The 13775-nt window shown below is 33.4% G+C and overlaps 1 protein-coding gene across 4 annotated transcripts in view; it reads right to left on the reverse strand.

Annotated features, from left to right (window-relative positions):
• Window positions 1-13775, reverse strand: part of LOC127880866 (prestin-like) — a 97752-nt gene that overhangs the window by 40032 nt on the left and 43945 nt on the right. The window contains exon 1 of one of the 4 annotated variants that reach the window (XM_052428337.1): window positions 10136-10238. The exons of the other annotated variants lie outside the window; for them this stretch is intronic. Coding sequence (XP_052284297.1) covers window positions 10136-10151 — 16 coding nt within the window. The 5' untranslated portion in view covers window positions 10152-10238. Of the gene's footprint in view, window positions 1-10135; window positions 10239-13775 lie in introns of those variants that run through there. 4 annotated transcript variants of the gene reach the window in all.

Genomic DNA, 13775 nt, shown 5'->3' on the forward strand with positions numbered 1-13775 from the left:
AGAAAACCGGGTATGTGTATACACATACCTGAGAAAAACACAAAGTTATTTTGACAGTTGGTTCGCAACTAGTAAAACAACTATGAACATTAATCAGCAAGAGATCGCACTCAATAACGGAAATGACCACGTAGAGATATCATCACTTACCCTATTTCAAATATTTTCCAGCTGAAAATTGTCCCCCACACTTCTTTTTTAGTTTATTTGTATTGTTTTTCTGGAGCCGAAGTGCATCTCACAGAATATCCATCTAACTTCCGTTGTTTTCACTTTCGTTATTAAAAACTTTGTTTAAAAGAATTATTTCTCCGTTTAGATTGTCAAAGCGATGTGTTATTATATATTATCCATAGAATAGTATACCGTGATGAATTTAACGGAGTTACGTATCGATCTTTCTGTCAGTCTGTAAGCGTACTATTTTATGCGCAATAATAAAAGTATGGTGATTCGACAACGATTGTAAACATTGGTGAAATGCTTCTTACATAGTTATTCTTTTGAGTGTTTATGAGGTCTGATCGTGCAGTTTGCAAACATCAACGGAAAGATTACAATCCAATGCATTTGTAATGGTCAACCGTTTGGAATGTCAATTAGGCGAAAGGGTGAGTTTTAAGCATGTTTCTTTCTATTTTATGAATTTACAAATGGCTGCCCCCATGGTGATGAAATGACATGTGTTCGAGTTTTGATATTTCTAGATATGTAAACTTTTTTTACTATTTAAGCGTAACTAGCCCTCGTCAATGTCGATATTATTCACTAGTTATATAATTTTCCGCCGAAATACGTGGAATAAACATGATTCAGATTTTTGAAAATAATGTATATTTTAGTGTTAAAATCGCTTTGTATTTTGATTGACTTTGTGGATGGTATGATACGTTGATGTACAAAATTGGTAGCAGTTTGAAGGAAAAACATCCTTTAAAGCATATATGTATACATTTTCAATGAAACACTCTTCCTTTAGTCAAATTTGAGTTCAATGCTTGGGGTCCCACATTTTGCAAAATGAAGCCTCTACATGAACCTTAAGCAGCTCCAAACATCAAACCAATTGGTAAACACTGTTTTTAAAATTGAAATTTATTTTAGTGCAAATGCCCACCAGTTATTTTATAAATCCATGGTTGTACCAAACCCAGCAATTAAGAAATGCATAAAAACATCTTAACACAGTATTCCTGGTTTGTTAACAATAGTGTTATTTTATTTGGCATAATGCAGGAAAGGAACTTAATTCATGTTATATAACTTTATTTGCTGTTATTTTATTGTACTTCTGATTCTAATTAACTTTGAAATAATACTCTAAATTTTAATAATACAAGTAAGTTTTGAGTAAAATGTCATTTAATTGTTATTTTTAGTGTGTTTTTTATATATATATATATATGTGTGTCAATTGCTCTGCATTTTGTGATGGCAGCTGGCAAAAGTGGCCGTTTCAAACACAAAAAGGTTCAGCTCAAAATTTCCAAATTATGATTACTTCTCTATACCCAGTAGTATTATTACACTTTCATATAGCCAGCAGTTTAAGTGCTCCTTATACCTATCGCTACAACAAATTTCATTTCTCGCCAAATCACGTTAATGTTTTTACGATTTTTCATGGCATTCTCTTAACAGTCCTTTTTCAGAAATGTTTCCTTCATGGAATACATGTATTAATTATTCTAAATGGTTATACATTTAGCCTGAAAGACTATTACATAGGTAAGTTAGTTTTTCACAAGACTAAATGAAATTCTTGAGTCCTTTACTCTTCTGCATGTCAGCAGCCAACTTAAATCCAAAAGTTGCCTTCTGGGAAGAATTTTAGCAACCCTGGCTCTGGATCATATTTCTAATTAATAATTCCTATTATTGATGGTAATAAAACATGAGCCCTGCTCTTGTAATATGGGACTTAATGCATGCCTTTTAATGCACACCTTTATCAGGGGCTACACTTCCCAATGTTATGGAATTTTCATTTAAAGGTAGTCTCTTCTATAAAAAAATAGAGCCTAGGCAGAAAGTATCATCTCTGATTATAAGCCTGCGCAGGCTAATCTGGGAGACACCTAATGCATTAAGGCACCTTTTCCCACAGTGAGGCTTACATTTATCGCAATTGTTCATACATGTAATTGATTTCTTAAATGGCAATGACTGAAAGACTGCATTCCTTAGTTATTAGTGAATTTTTGTAATTTTTATATTATTGTTTTTACTTTGGGGGGGGGGGGGGGTATTGCAGTCTCACCAGGCTTCTTGCTAAGGAGTCATTAATTAGCAATATTCTCAATTTTATTATAACCATTTGCATCACCAGGCTTCTTGCTAAGGAGTCATTAATTAGCAACATTCTCAATTTTATTATAACCATTTGCACAACAATTCAAACTCAACAGGAGTTGAAAAGTAAACTGAATCTTGAATTACAATTGCAAATTGAATAAATTTGCACCCATTTCACACTCTTGTTAAAACAGGAACTGTCCAGTTTCATCCGAATTTGATTACGAGTCACAAAACTTAGAACAGCTATTGAAAATGAAAACTACCCCTCCAAATGCTCACTTCATTAGCAGTTATAGTGTTAAGTATTACTGGAAGTAAAATTTCACTCAAAGTAGTGTCATTCACTACTTATATTGATCGCAAACAGAGATAAAAATCTTCAATTTCATTTCTGTGACATAAAAATAACCTATTGCACTTTTATATTTCACTTTTTTTTACAGTATGTAAAAAGAACACTGCTTATAAAGTTTGGTTTGAGCAAATGAATTAAAAGTAATAAAAAAAAAGTTTATCAAAAGTTCAAGGGCACATTACACATAAAATAAGATCAAGAAATACATTAAACAAGGGACAAAATTGTCACAAAACCAGGTTTCCAGTTGAAAAAAAGTCTAATAAAGGGAGACAATTCAAAATGTGTATTGTTAACCCCCTTTTGTAAAATCGACCTTGATTTCAATTAGAAAAAAAGTCTGATAAAGATAGACAATTAAAAATCAAAATGTGCATTGTTATGATTGTTCATAGTTACATGTACATAGTTGTTTCAAAATCAATCTATTTTTAGTTGTGGCGACCTTGACCTTGGAGATATTGACGTAATTCTTTCGCGCGACACACCGTCCAATTATGATGAACAAATGTGCCAAATGATTTTAAAATGTCACAATGAATGACATAGTAATGGCCCAGACAAGCTCATTTATGGCCATTTTTGACCTTCAAACTCAAATTGTGACCTTGACCTTGGAGATATCGACATGATTCTTTCGCGTGACACACCGTCTAATGATGGTGAACAAATGTGCCAAATGATTTTAAAATCTGACAATGAACGACAAAGTTATGGCCCGGACAAACTCATTTATGGCCATATTTGACCTTAAAACTCAAATTGTGACCTTGACCATATCGACGTAATTCTTTCGCGCGACACACCGTCCAATAATGGTGAACAAATGATCCAAATGATTTTAAAATGTCACAATGAATGACATAGTAATGGCCCAGACAAGCTCATTTATGGCCATTTTAGACCTTCAAACTCAAATTGTGACCTTTACCTTGGAGATATCGACGTGATTCTTTCGCACAACACACCGTCTAATGATGGTTAACAAATGTGCTGAATGATTTTAAAATCTGACAATGAACAACAAAGTTATGGCCCGGACAAGCTCATTTATGGCCATTTTTGACCTTCAAACTCAAATTGTGACTTTGACCTTGGAGATATCGACGAAATTCTTTCGCTTGACACACTGTCTTATGATGGTGAACAAATGTGCCAATTGATTTTAAAATCTGACAATGAACAAAAAAGTTATGGCCCGGACAAGCTTATTCCGCCCGCCAGCCCGCCCGCGGACATCGCCAATGTAATAACCAGTTTTTTCCTTCGGAAAACCAGGTTAAATATCTGGCACAGTATAAACTTCAAATCTTATATAAGTTTCATGTTGATACACAACAAATGTAAATTTTCCTTTAATTTGCACTAAAATGATGATGGAACCCTACAATACATCAAAATAATTTTTATACAAAATCTAATGCATTTACAGATCATAGAAAATGCATATGAAAACATGCATTTAAAATGCTGATATTGTGCTTATCACATATTTTATGATTTAGTACTCATGCACAAATGAGAACTGGCATACCATAGATGACAATCTCTGGACCCTGGTTATAAATGAAATTTTTGCAATAAAAAAAAATCAAAACATTGAAAATATACATATTTAAGACAAACAGGTTTTAACATGGTACATATAAAGACTTTAAAGACCTCTTAAGTTTTCCAGCAAATAACTAATTGTTCTTGTTTTTCTTCATCGGCATCTTCATCTTAATCATCAATATAGAATTAATAGTGTTATATTTTCCCAACAAAACCATGTGAAGGGGACAAACTAGCTATTTCAGAAGCTGTAGAGGACCCTAGTAAAATCTGGTTTGTCTGTGATATATACACCTTCATTTTTTCGGCGTAAGCTGCATAAGCCAGCTTTTCACCCTGACTTGACCTTTGTAAGTGTCCAATAAAATTCAAATAAAATTTCCCGCGGCTAGGTACGAATGAATACACTTCATTTATTCCATTGGCTGATTTGAGTATACAACCAGAACATTGGAAACATATCCGCGTCTTTGTACCACTGTTTTACTGTATGAAACAATTTTATCTCTAATGAAAAGGCTTAATAGATAGAACAGTTTTACACTCAATTCTCGACATCAATACAGTTTGTGCGTACACCTTTTATTTTCAGAGTATTACCAGCGCAAAAGCGTTTATACTTAAAAGGCTAAGTTCTCATATTTAGTACTTACTTCCATATTCCTGTCAACATGTTAACATGTAAAAGTATAAAGAGCAGTGGAAGCCAGGCCTCACTTTAAAGAATTGCATTTCAACCCGCGAGGTTTCGGTTCAAGTCGCGGACATTCAGAGTTTATATACAGGTCATCACCGGAGTTCGCGGTCAGTAAAATAATCGTTATATAATAAAGACGCTATCCGTGAACTAGGTTACCTGGAATTTTCTTTAGACCAGAAATATGTTAAAAGAAGATATTCAGCAATATAATTATGGTATGTCAATAATAGATTCTTAATGTGTTTTCAACAATACAATGATAAATATTATTTTTAATAAATTTAACAATAATTATTCCACCATATTGCCTAATGTACTAAAGTGATATTATGAGCATGTAACAGTTTATAGGTGTCTATCGCAACCGTTGATTATTTTTGATGTTTCTACTTCATATACACTTATAGTAATTAATGCAGCATCAACATACTAAAACAATATACCAGAAAGAGAAAAATAATGCATTTGAATATTAACCGTACTTTCGTTTGACAACTGATCATGCGTTTACGAGTTGAACCTAAATTTAGTTTTAGTGCAGATTTGTTCATACGACACAAAGACACAATATTGTTTTACATATCATTTCGGCTTACAGGACTGGGTGGGTCACGTAAGAATATCGAATATAAAATATATTTTTATAAACAACTGGTAGCAAGGTGAGTTGCAGATAATTGATCAGTAACCACATTTTAACTAACTATTTTGACCTGTTAATTCTTTTCAGCTCAATTCAACAGTGCAAAATGCCCATAATATCACTTTAAGCATGAGCACGATGATTCTCGATACTGTTAATAATCGAATCAAATAGCAATGCCCGACAGACCACTAAAACAGGTTTGTTCTCGTGTGGCCGGTTGACTCATATGTTTAAATTTCACTTCCATTCTTCTTTTGGTTTTCTGTTTTGTATCTATAGGTTTATGACCAGCAATATGTTATAATGTAAAATAAGCCGCGAAAACTCCCCGTAACATCCCGTACTGCGTGTGATGCAGCTAAGAACTGCACAGAAAACGACATTCGCTATCCTTGATCTCGTTCATTAAACTATTTACGCCGTATATCTTTTTTAAAGATATTTCTTGTTCAATTTAATTAGCCTGCGCCAGATGGCCAAATGATAGCAAAACAGTCAGTGGACCTTTACATTTGCTTATTTAGGTACACAGTGATGTTAACCTGACATAGGAAAATAATTAATTCAGACTCAGGTGTGGAATGACCAAGCACATAACCTTCGAAAGGTGACAAAAGGTGACGTATGATAATGTTTCATCCGCAAGCTTAACAGGGTTATTAATGGTCAACAAAAAAACAAATAGAACTATATGAGACGATTGAAATTGAGGACTTAAAATATAAAATACAATGTAATATCAATGCTTAAGTTGAAAGAAATTACAGGTATCATGACCACTTAAAAATTTCAATGCTAACTGTGATTTAAGACAAATACTTAGCGATGTTCTGTGAAAACGTGGCTTCATGCATGTGCATTCAGTGTCATCCCACATTAACCTTTGCAGTCCGCACAGGATAATCAAGAGACAATACTTATAGATCGCGGGGAGCGTTCTCATTATCTCCTCAATAGACAGCAAGTACTGCATGGTTCTTCCCAGGAAACAAACTCGATAATGTCACTCTGCCTATAATGCTCTAAAGGGCGCTTGGCAGTATATATAGATATAGATAGATAGATACTTTCCGCTTATACTGGATTTTTGTTAAGAAGAGACTTTCTTGAACCAAAAAATTCCATCATAGCAGAAATTAAGCGTCCACCCTGATTGGCCAGTGTGGATTACACCGGCTAATCTTGGATGGCACTTTACATACAATGTCGCACATGCATTAAGCCCAGTTTTCCTTGAGCAATGCTCTTATAACTCCAGCACGCTAGAGTACAAGATAGGAAACAACTGAATAAATGAGTATACCTTTTTCTTCTTTAAGTTTTTATGGGGGGGGGGGGTCAATATAGCTTAATTGAATGTTTCATTCTTTTTGGCTATCAAATAATTTATAGAAATCATACACATATTGCCAATGAAAAGTTCTGACAATCACATACATTTTGTAGTTATATATTGTAAATGTTGTTAATGATAAGAACTCATTCAAGTTATCTTAATACATCTACATGCATAACTATCAAATATTATTGTGCAAACAAATCCAAGACCTTGCTCAGGTCTTCATAAATAGAAAATTTTGAAGAAGCCTGCATTTATATTGATATTTATTAATGGCTCTAAGAATTGAAACTCAAAAATTATAAATTAAAAAGGAATTCAAACATTTATTCACCAGACCTATTGATTGCTCGGCCAGTCTTTATAAGCGTTCTTTACCATGTATAAAGCGCACTTGATTTTTAAAATGCCAATCCCAAACATGGTGCTATTATGGATATTTAGAATAATAAAATACATTTTTAGCGTTGTATCAATATTTAATGTAATTGCAATTTAGGGGCTTTAAAACTGCATGTAATACCTGGTCAAGTAATACATGGTAAAGTATAGTAGTTTGTAGTTAACCCCCCGTTCTCACATAGCTGCGACTTTACGACGATTATCCCAATCAAGCCACGAATTGAAAAAAGGATCTTAGCCAATCGGAGTTTAAATTTAGCAATTTGGCAAATTATGGTCTTCATTTAGACCGTTCTACAATGCGCCTACAGCAAACACTTACTGCGTTTACTGCCGCGACATTCAATATCATACTAAGATGCTACGCAGAGCTTTTACTGCGCTTTTACTACGATCATGAAGATCTCTCCACGAATGCTTCCGCGATGCCTGTATGATTACGGCGCTTCTACTACTCTCTTTTTTACGACACTACACCAATTTGTGTTGGCCACAATTCCGCTATGCTTGTTTTGAGCATGTTCAAAATAAGCGTGGCGAGAGCGTAGAGCTCTTATATCATGAAGATTGTTCCGCGATCATACTACGCTTATGAAGACTCCACTACTTTTCTCCTGCGATTTGAAACGATCGGCCATGCTTTGATCGTAATAGAAGCGGTTTCTATGTGTGAACGGGGGGGGGGGGGGGGGGGGGGGGGGCTGTAGCATGTGCATACCAGAGCAGTTGGACTACAAATGCTACCTAGTAACTGCACCCACAACCCAGCTCATTCCTCTTTCAACTGACAAAACAACGAGACCATTCATGGATTGAGTGCTAAGCTATTGTATGTTATACAGAAATGTCAAGCAGATACAAGTCTCAAGCTCAACCCTCAAATTACAATGCAGCTATCCCCACATACAAATAATTTTGCTTCTAAGAGCCAGCCAGCATGACTGTCCGATCAACTTCCCTAACCTGATAATTTATGTTAATTATGTTTGAACTGTTTGACCCTGAGTGATAACGGGTCATCAAAGGTTCATAACCGCTCATTTAACTTGAAACTATATTGCATGTTAAAACTGATAACTATAGATAATGTTGTAATGTTTTAGCTTAAATTGAACCACACAAATTATAAGTATTGTTGTACAATATACAGATTTTAGAATTTCTATTTGATTTGTTACACCATAAACAAAATGTAAAATGAAAACAAAAAATATATATCAATTACATATAGGTCTGTGAAATCAACAAATGCCTGTAAATATTTGCTCTTCATTTACAAACCAGTAAATTGTGGAGACCATGGCTGGATGTGGGATTTGGACATCTTAAATATGTTGAATGCAAAGTCAGACAGATAGTAAAGGCTTATATAAATAGTTATACCAACAATAAACTGTCAGTTATGCAGGCTACACTTTGCTGTTAGTTGACCTTATTATGATAAAACCTGTGTTTTTTAGTGGTGATAATTTAAATGATGTTCCTATTGATAAACAATACAAGACTGAGAAAACCCCAGTTAATTTGCATAATTATTTATAATGATCACAACAATAATAGTAACTAACAATAATATTTTATGTTTTGTTTAAACTTTTGAAAATTACTTTTCTGTCATTAATTGTATCTTAAATGTTACCAATTATAGCCAAAGTTTTCAAAAAAGCATGCAACTTTGTTCATGTTGAATGTAACCTCCTGTATTGGTTATATATCATTAACATCAATTAAGTGTGATGTAAGACAAATCCTAGACATTTGTTCCTAGGGACATTAATTCCTAAAATTTATATTTAACAACCCCCGACATTGCGGTGCTGTTCATGATTTTGGCATTACAATAATACACATTTATCAGCACTGGAATAATGGGAACTTCTCCTTTAAAAAAAGATTCATTGTTTGGAAAAATATAACTCAAATATGTTTTTGAAAAATCATTATAATACTATTTAGAAAATTGCAATAGTGAACTAAGTTCATTTTTCCTCCTGAATATTGAATAAATGTCAGTTAAACAAGTATTAATTTAGTAGATGAAACACATGCATAATGTTATGTATCATTCTGTTTATTCCTATTACAGATACATCAAAATGAGAATAACCCTTGTTCGCAGAGGCTGAGTTATGCTATATCACAATCGGATGCTTGAATTTTAATTAAAAGTAATCGATTTACCGTGCTTTATAACAAGTACATTATGCATTTGACAAGACAAAACCAGATGATCATGCAAATCAATTTCAAGAGTACACGATGATCTCTTATTCTACCTGTTCTACATTATGTACATTATGGGCATCTAAAATACCAAAAAACATATTCATTTTTTAACACTTATATTCCATTGATTATGCAAAAATCATAAAAGTTATTAATATTTTCATAATAATTTCCACAATGTATTACAATTAAAATTATCTAGTTTAAGTTGTGCATGCTTCCTTAAGTAAATATTATAAGTAATTATAAGTATGCCTCTGTTTTTTCATACATGTGTAAACAAGAATAGTTTGCTAACAAATTACAAATATATAACTTTATTATAAGAAACTTTAATTATTGAAATTTATAAACATATATAAGAAATTCTTGAAATTCTGTATGAATTCTATCAAACCAAAAGGGATTCAAACATTATTTCCCTCCATTGTTTTTTAAACTCTGACAATTTTTACAATCACATACAAATTTTTTTGCATGTACATACAGAAAATAAAATTTCAATATTTAACATTAAGGAGAAAAACATGATTTCATATCCAAAAGTACATTACAAATCCATAAAAAAATCTCTTTCCATACAAAATTCATGATATTATATAAGTATACCATTACCATCTCTCACAGTCATTTTCACCCTTCACAACTCCAATGATAATCAAAGTGCAACAGTACACAATGTAACTGCAGCCAGCTATCAGCAGATAACAACTCAGCTGCATGGTTCTCTGTTAACTCACGCAGAAAAAGCCTCTGATGATCCGCCAATGGAAAGTGGTGGCAAATTACTGGGCCCGTCTTTCCACTACCAATTCCTCTAGATTAAACAAGCGCATAGCACTCTGGGCTAGCACCAAATCAGAAAGATGTAAAAATTGGTTTTTCTATGTGCGAAAACATCTATCTCATTGCAATCTTAGACATCATTATGATGTTGCTAGACCTATATCCAAAGGTGTTCTTGTTAAGGACATTGAACAGTTTATGTTAAATGAATATAAAGTAGATTGGCTACAGAGAATTAACTCTAGTAATGGTGTATCAGGTGGAGGTGGAAATAAGCTTAGAAGCTACTGTACATTTAAGCAGAACTTTGATGTTGAGAAATATTGCAAGTTAATAATCCCTAAGAGTCATAGATCGGCCCTGTGTAAATTTAGATGTGGTGTTGCTCCGATTCGCCTCGAGACAGGCAGGTATGAAGGACTACCGGCTGACAGACGCTTCTGCCCATTTTGTAGAGATAATACAATTGAAAATGAATGTCATGTATTATTAGAATGTAGCATGTATAATGATATCAGATATAATCTTGTGGAAAAAGCTGTTGTTTCTACTCCAAATTTTATGAACATGTCGAATAGCGATAAGCTGAAATCCCTTTTTATCAATGAAGGATTAACAAGAATTTTAGCCAAAACCTGCTTTTTAATTTTACAAAGAAGACAGTTCTACATGTGTAAATAAGTAGTAGTGTTGCTTATTTTATGTAAATAGTAGCGATAGTATATTTATTATCTTTGTCATATAATGTACTTGTGTATAGTAAGAAATTCTAGTCATAAGTTGAAGGTATATTGAGCGTCTTTGTGTATAAAATCTATTATATAGGATTAAAGATGATAAATTCTCTTTAAGGCTCAATTATAGTTCTTTAGGTTTTAATGTAACTAGTGGTTTATAACACAAATGTTTCTTATTTTTTAACCATCTTAAATAACTGTTTTATTAAAATACAGAATGCCGCTGTAAACCAGTTCACTTAGGTAGTCGCTTTTTTTTACATCATTTTAACTATGCGCATTAGTACCCAGTTTTACAATCACCAGTGTTTTACCAACTTCAATATTTTATTACAGGTGCTTAACATAAGGTTAACAGGGGCATTATGATGTAGGTTTAAACATGTATTTGTAAAAAAGAAAAGAAAAAAGCAATAGTTTTAAGTGTAATATTACACACTTAAATGTCTTTTACAAATCTATAAGATTGGCCATGCATGTTTGTAGATTGTGTTATTGTATGTATTATTATATTGTACATGTCATGGACTAGACAATAAACTTTGAAACTCTCTCCTAACAAATATGGTATTTAACCTGCATCTTCTATAGCTTAACTGGAGTGTGTTGTTTTTTTGTTTTTTTGTTTTTTTTTTATCGAGTGCACCGGGATTGTCTCCCATATGGCCATCGCCCCCAGAAAGACGTGTAAGTTGGTTACGGGGGATAGTGCAAGATACAGGAGACACCCCGTTCCAGAGGTGACCCTGGGTCTTTTAGTGCCCGGTGTATAGCACCTAGTACACTGCACGTCGGTTTAATGCTCATGCGAAAGACAAGTTAGTAGGTTAGGTGCAGCGGGGGATTGAACCAGCGATCTCATGATTGTGAAGCCAGTGTGTTACCACTAGACCACGGATCCGCTACACTGGAGTGTGTAACCTTAATAGCTGCTTATATAGTGCCTTGAAGTTGACAATAGCCCTCCATGCAGGCATCAAACATGGCATAGAATGTGTTTAAAAGCTATTTATTGTCACATCATGGTTTAATAATAATATAATAATGTTCATATTGGTCATGATTAAGTGACAACATTGTTTATCACACCATCTCTAGACTAAGGCAGCAGGCATATAATTTCACAAACATAATTAAGCTATCAAGATTTTTAAAAGTTTTTTTTGATTCTCCGGCAATCTTTGCTTGCATGCATTTCAGTGGCATTAATGCATCATCAATCAAGTAATTATTTGACAGTCTAGATGAATATGCACCATACTGTAACAAATACTCTATCGAAACATAATATTGTGCAATTGTCAAAGGGTTGCCATGGCTTGGTGGATGTGGTGTTTGTCTAGCGACCAAGAGTTCACCGGTTCAACACCACTAAAACTGCTAAAGAGGGTTTCAAGAAGCCTTTATTGCTTTCAATGCCATTGCAGAGCTTAAATAGATATGTCTTAACTTTTTTAATGTCAAAAGTAACTGTGTCTGTTTGTGTATTGCTTTTAAACACATATGTTCATTAATGTAATTGCGACTATTGCAATGAGATATGTATTAAGAAGACTACCTACATGTATAAAATCATCTAGTAAACTAACACCTAGGGATTTCAGTAGATTTTGAAAACCAGTAGTAAAAATGGCCCAAGGTCTCAAAATAATGAGGGGTCAAAATAACAACGATAATGGTCAAAATACTGAAGTAACTTGAAATGTTGCTAAATGCATGTTTAAGGTTTTGTGATAGCTTATTTATCATAATAATGAATAAAACATTTTCACAAAAGCTTTATTATTTAATTTCAACGTGTAATGTGTATTTCCTCCACGATAAAATTGTATACAGTTACTTCGGGGACTTTTGATGAAAACATTGGTGTTATCCTCGTGGAAATTGTGCATTTCATGCATAATTCAGTATCAAAACATATTTTTACGCGTAATAAAATTAAAAAAGAACACTAACAAGGTACATCTTTATCGTTATCGTCTTTGAGATAATTAATTATTGAAATGAAACAATTACTTAAACATGTAGTAAGTCAACAAAACGTGAATCTTGTTTAAGGCGGACGTTTTGTACGATTTTACGTTGCTATGCGCACCTGTCACTTACATAATTTTAACAAGATGGCCGACAATAAAGAATAAAATTGTGACTCTCTGCAAAAATGGCAAATTACTATCGATTTGACGATGGAAATCATACATTAAGAATGGATTTATGAAATACCTGTTATAATCAACGACGCATAAAAACGTTTTAGATACATGTACCAACAACATAATTATTAGTAATCTACTCAGTGGATGTATTTCATGGAAATGATCGAGTGTTTGCAAATTGACCAGTCGCCAACTCCGCCCACATTTTGTCGATCAGCCAATCAGATATCGATTTTTCACACACCCCTCAGCAACGCTTATCTGGCCGCCATTTTGTCCGACAAACAAAGCGTGTTGTACATATGGAATGGACGTAATTTTTAAGAGTTTACACAGATTTTATATCAAATGCATGATCATTACTGTTTGATCATTATTCAAAATTGTAGGTGCTATACATACTTTATAAAAGGTTATTATTTTATCTTTATTTTTTGAACATATGAACGAGTAATGAGAAAACAAACACAATAAATAGTTTAACCACACCAGGTGTGTGTTCTATAAAACGTGTTATACCGTTTGATGCACAATATTATTAAGCAGTTTGGACAACATAATAATTGCCACACGTGC

Source organism: Dreissena polymorpha, chromosome 5 (assembly GCF_020536995.1).
Source record: "Dreissena polymorpha isolate Duluth1 chromosome 5, UMN_Dpol_1.0, whole genome shotgun sequence".
In the NCBI taxonomy this organism is placed as follows: Eukaryota; Metazoa; Mollusca; class Bivalvia; order Myida; family Dreissenidae; genus Dreissena; species Dreissena polymorpha.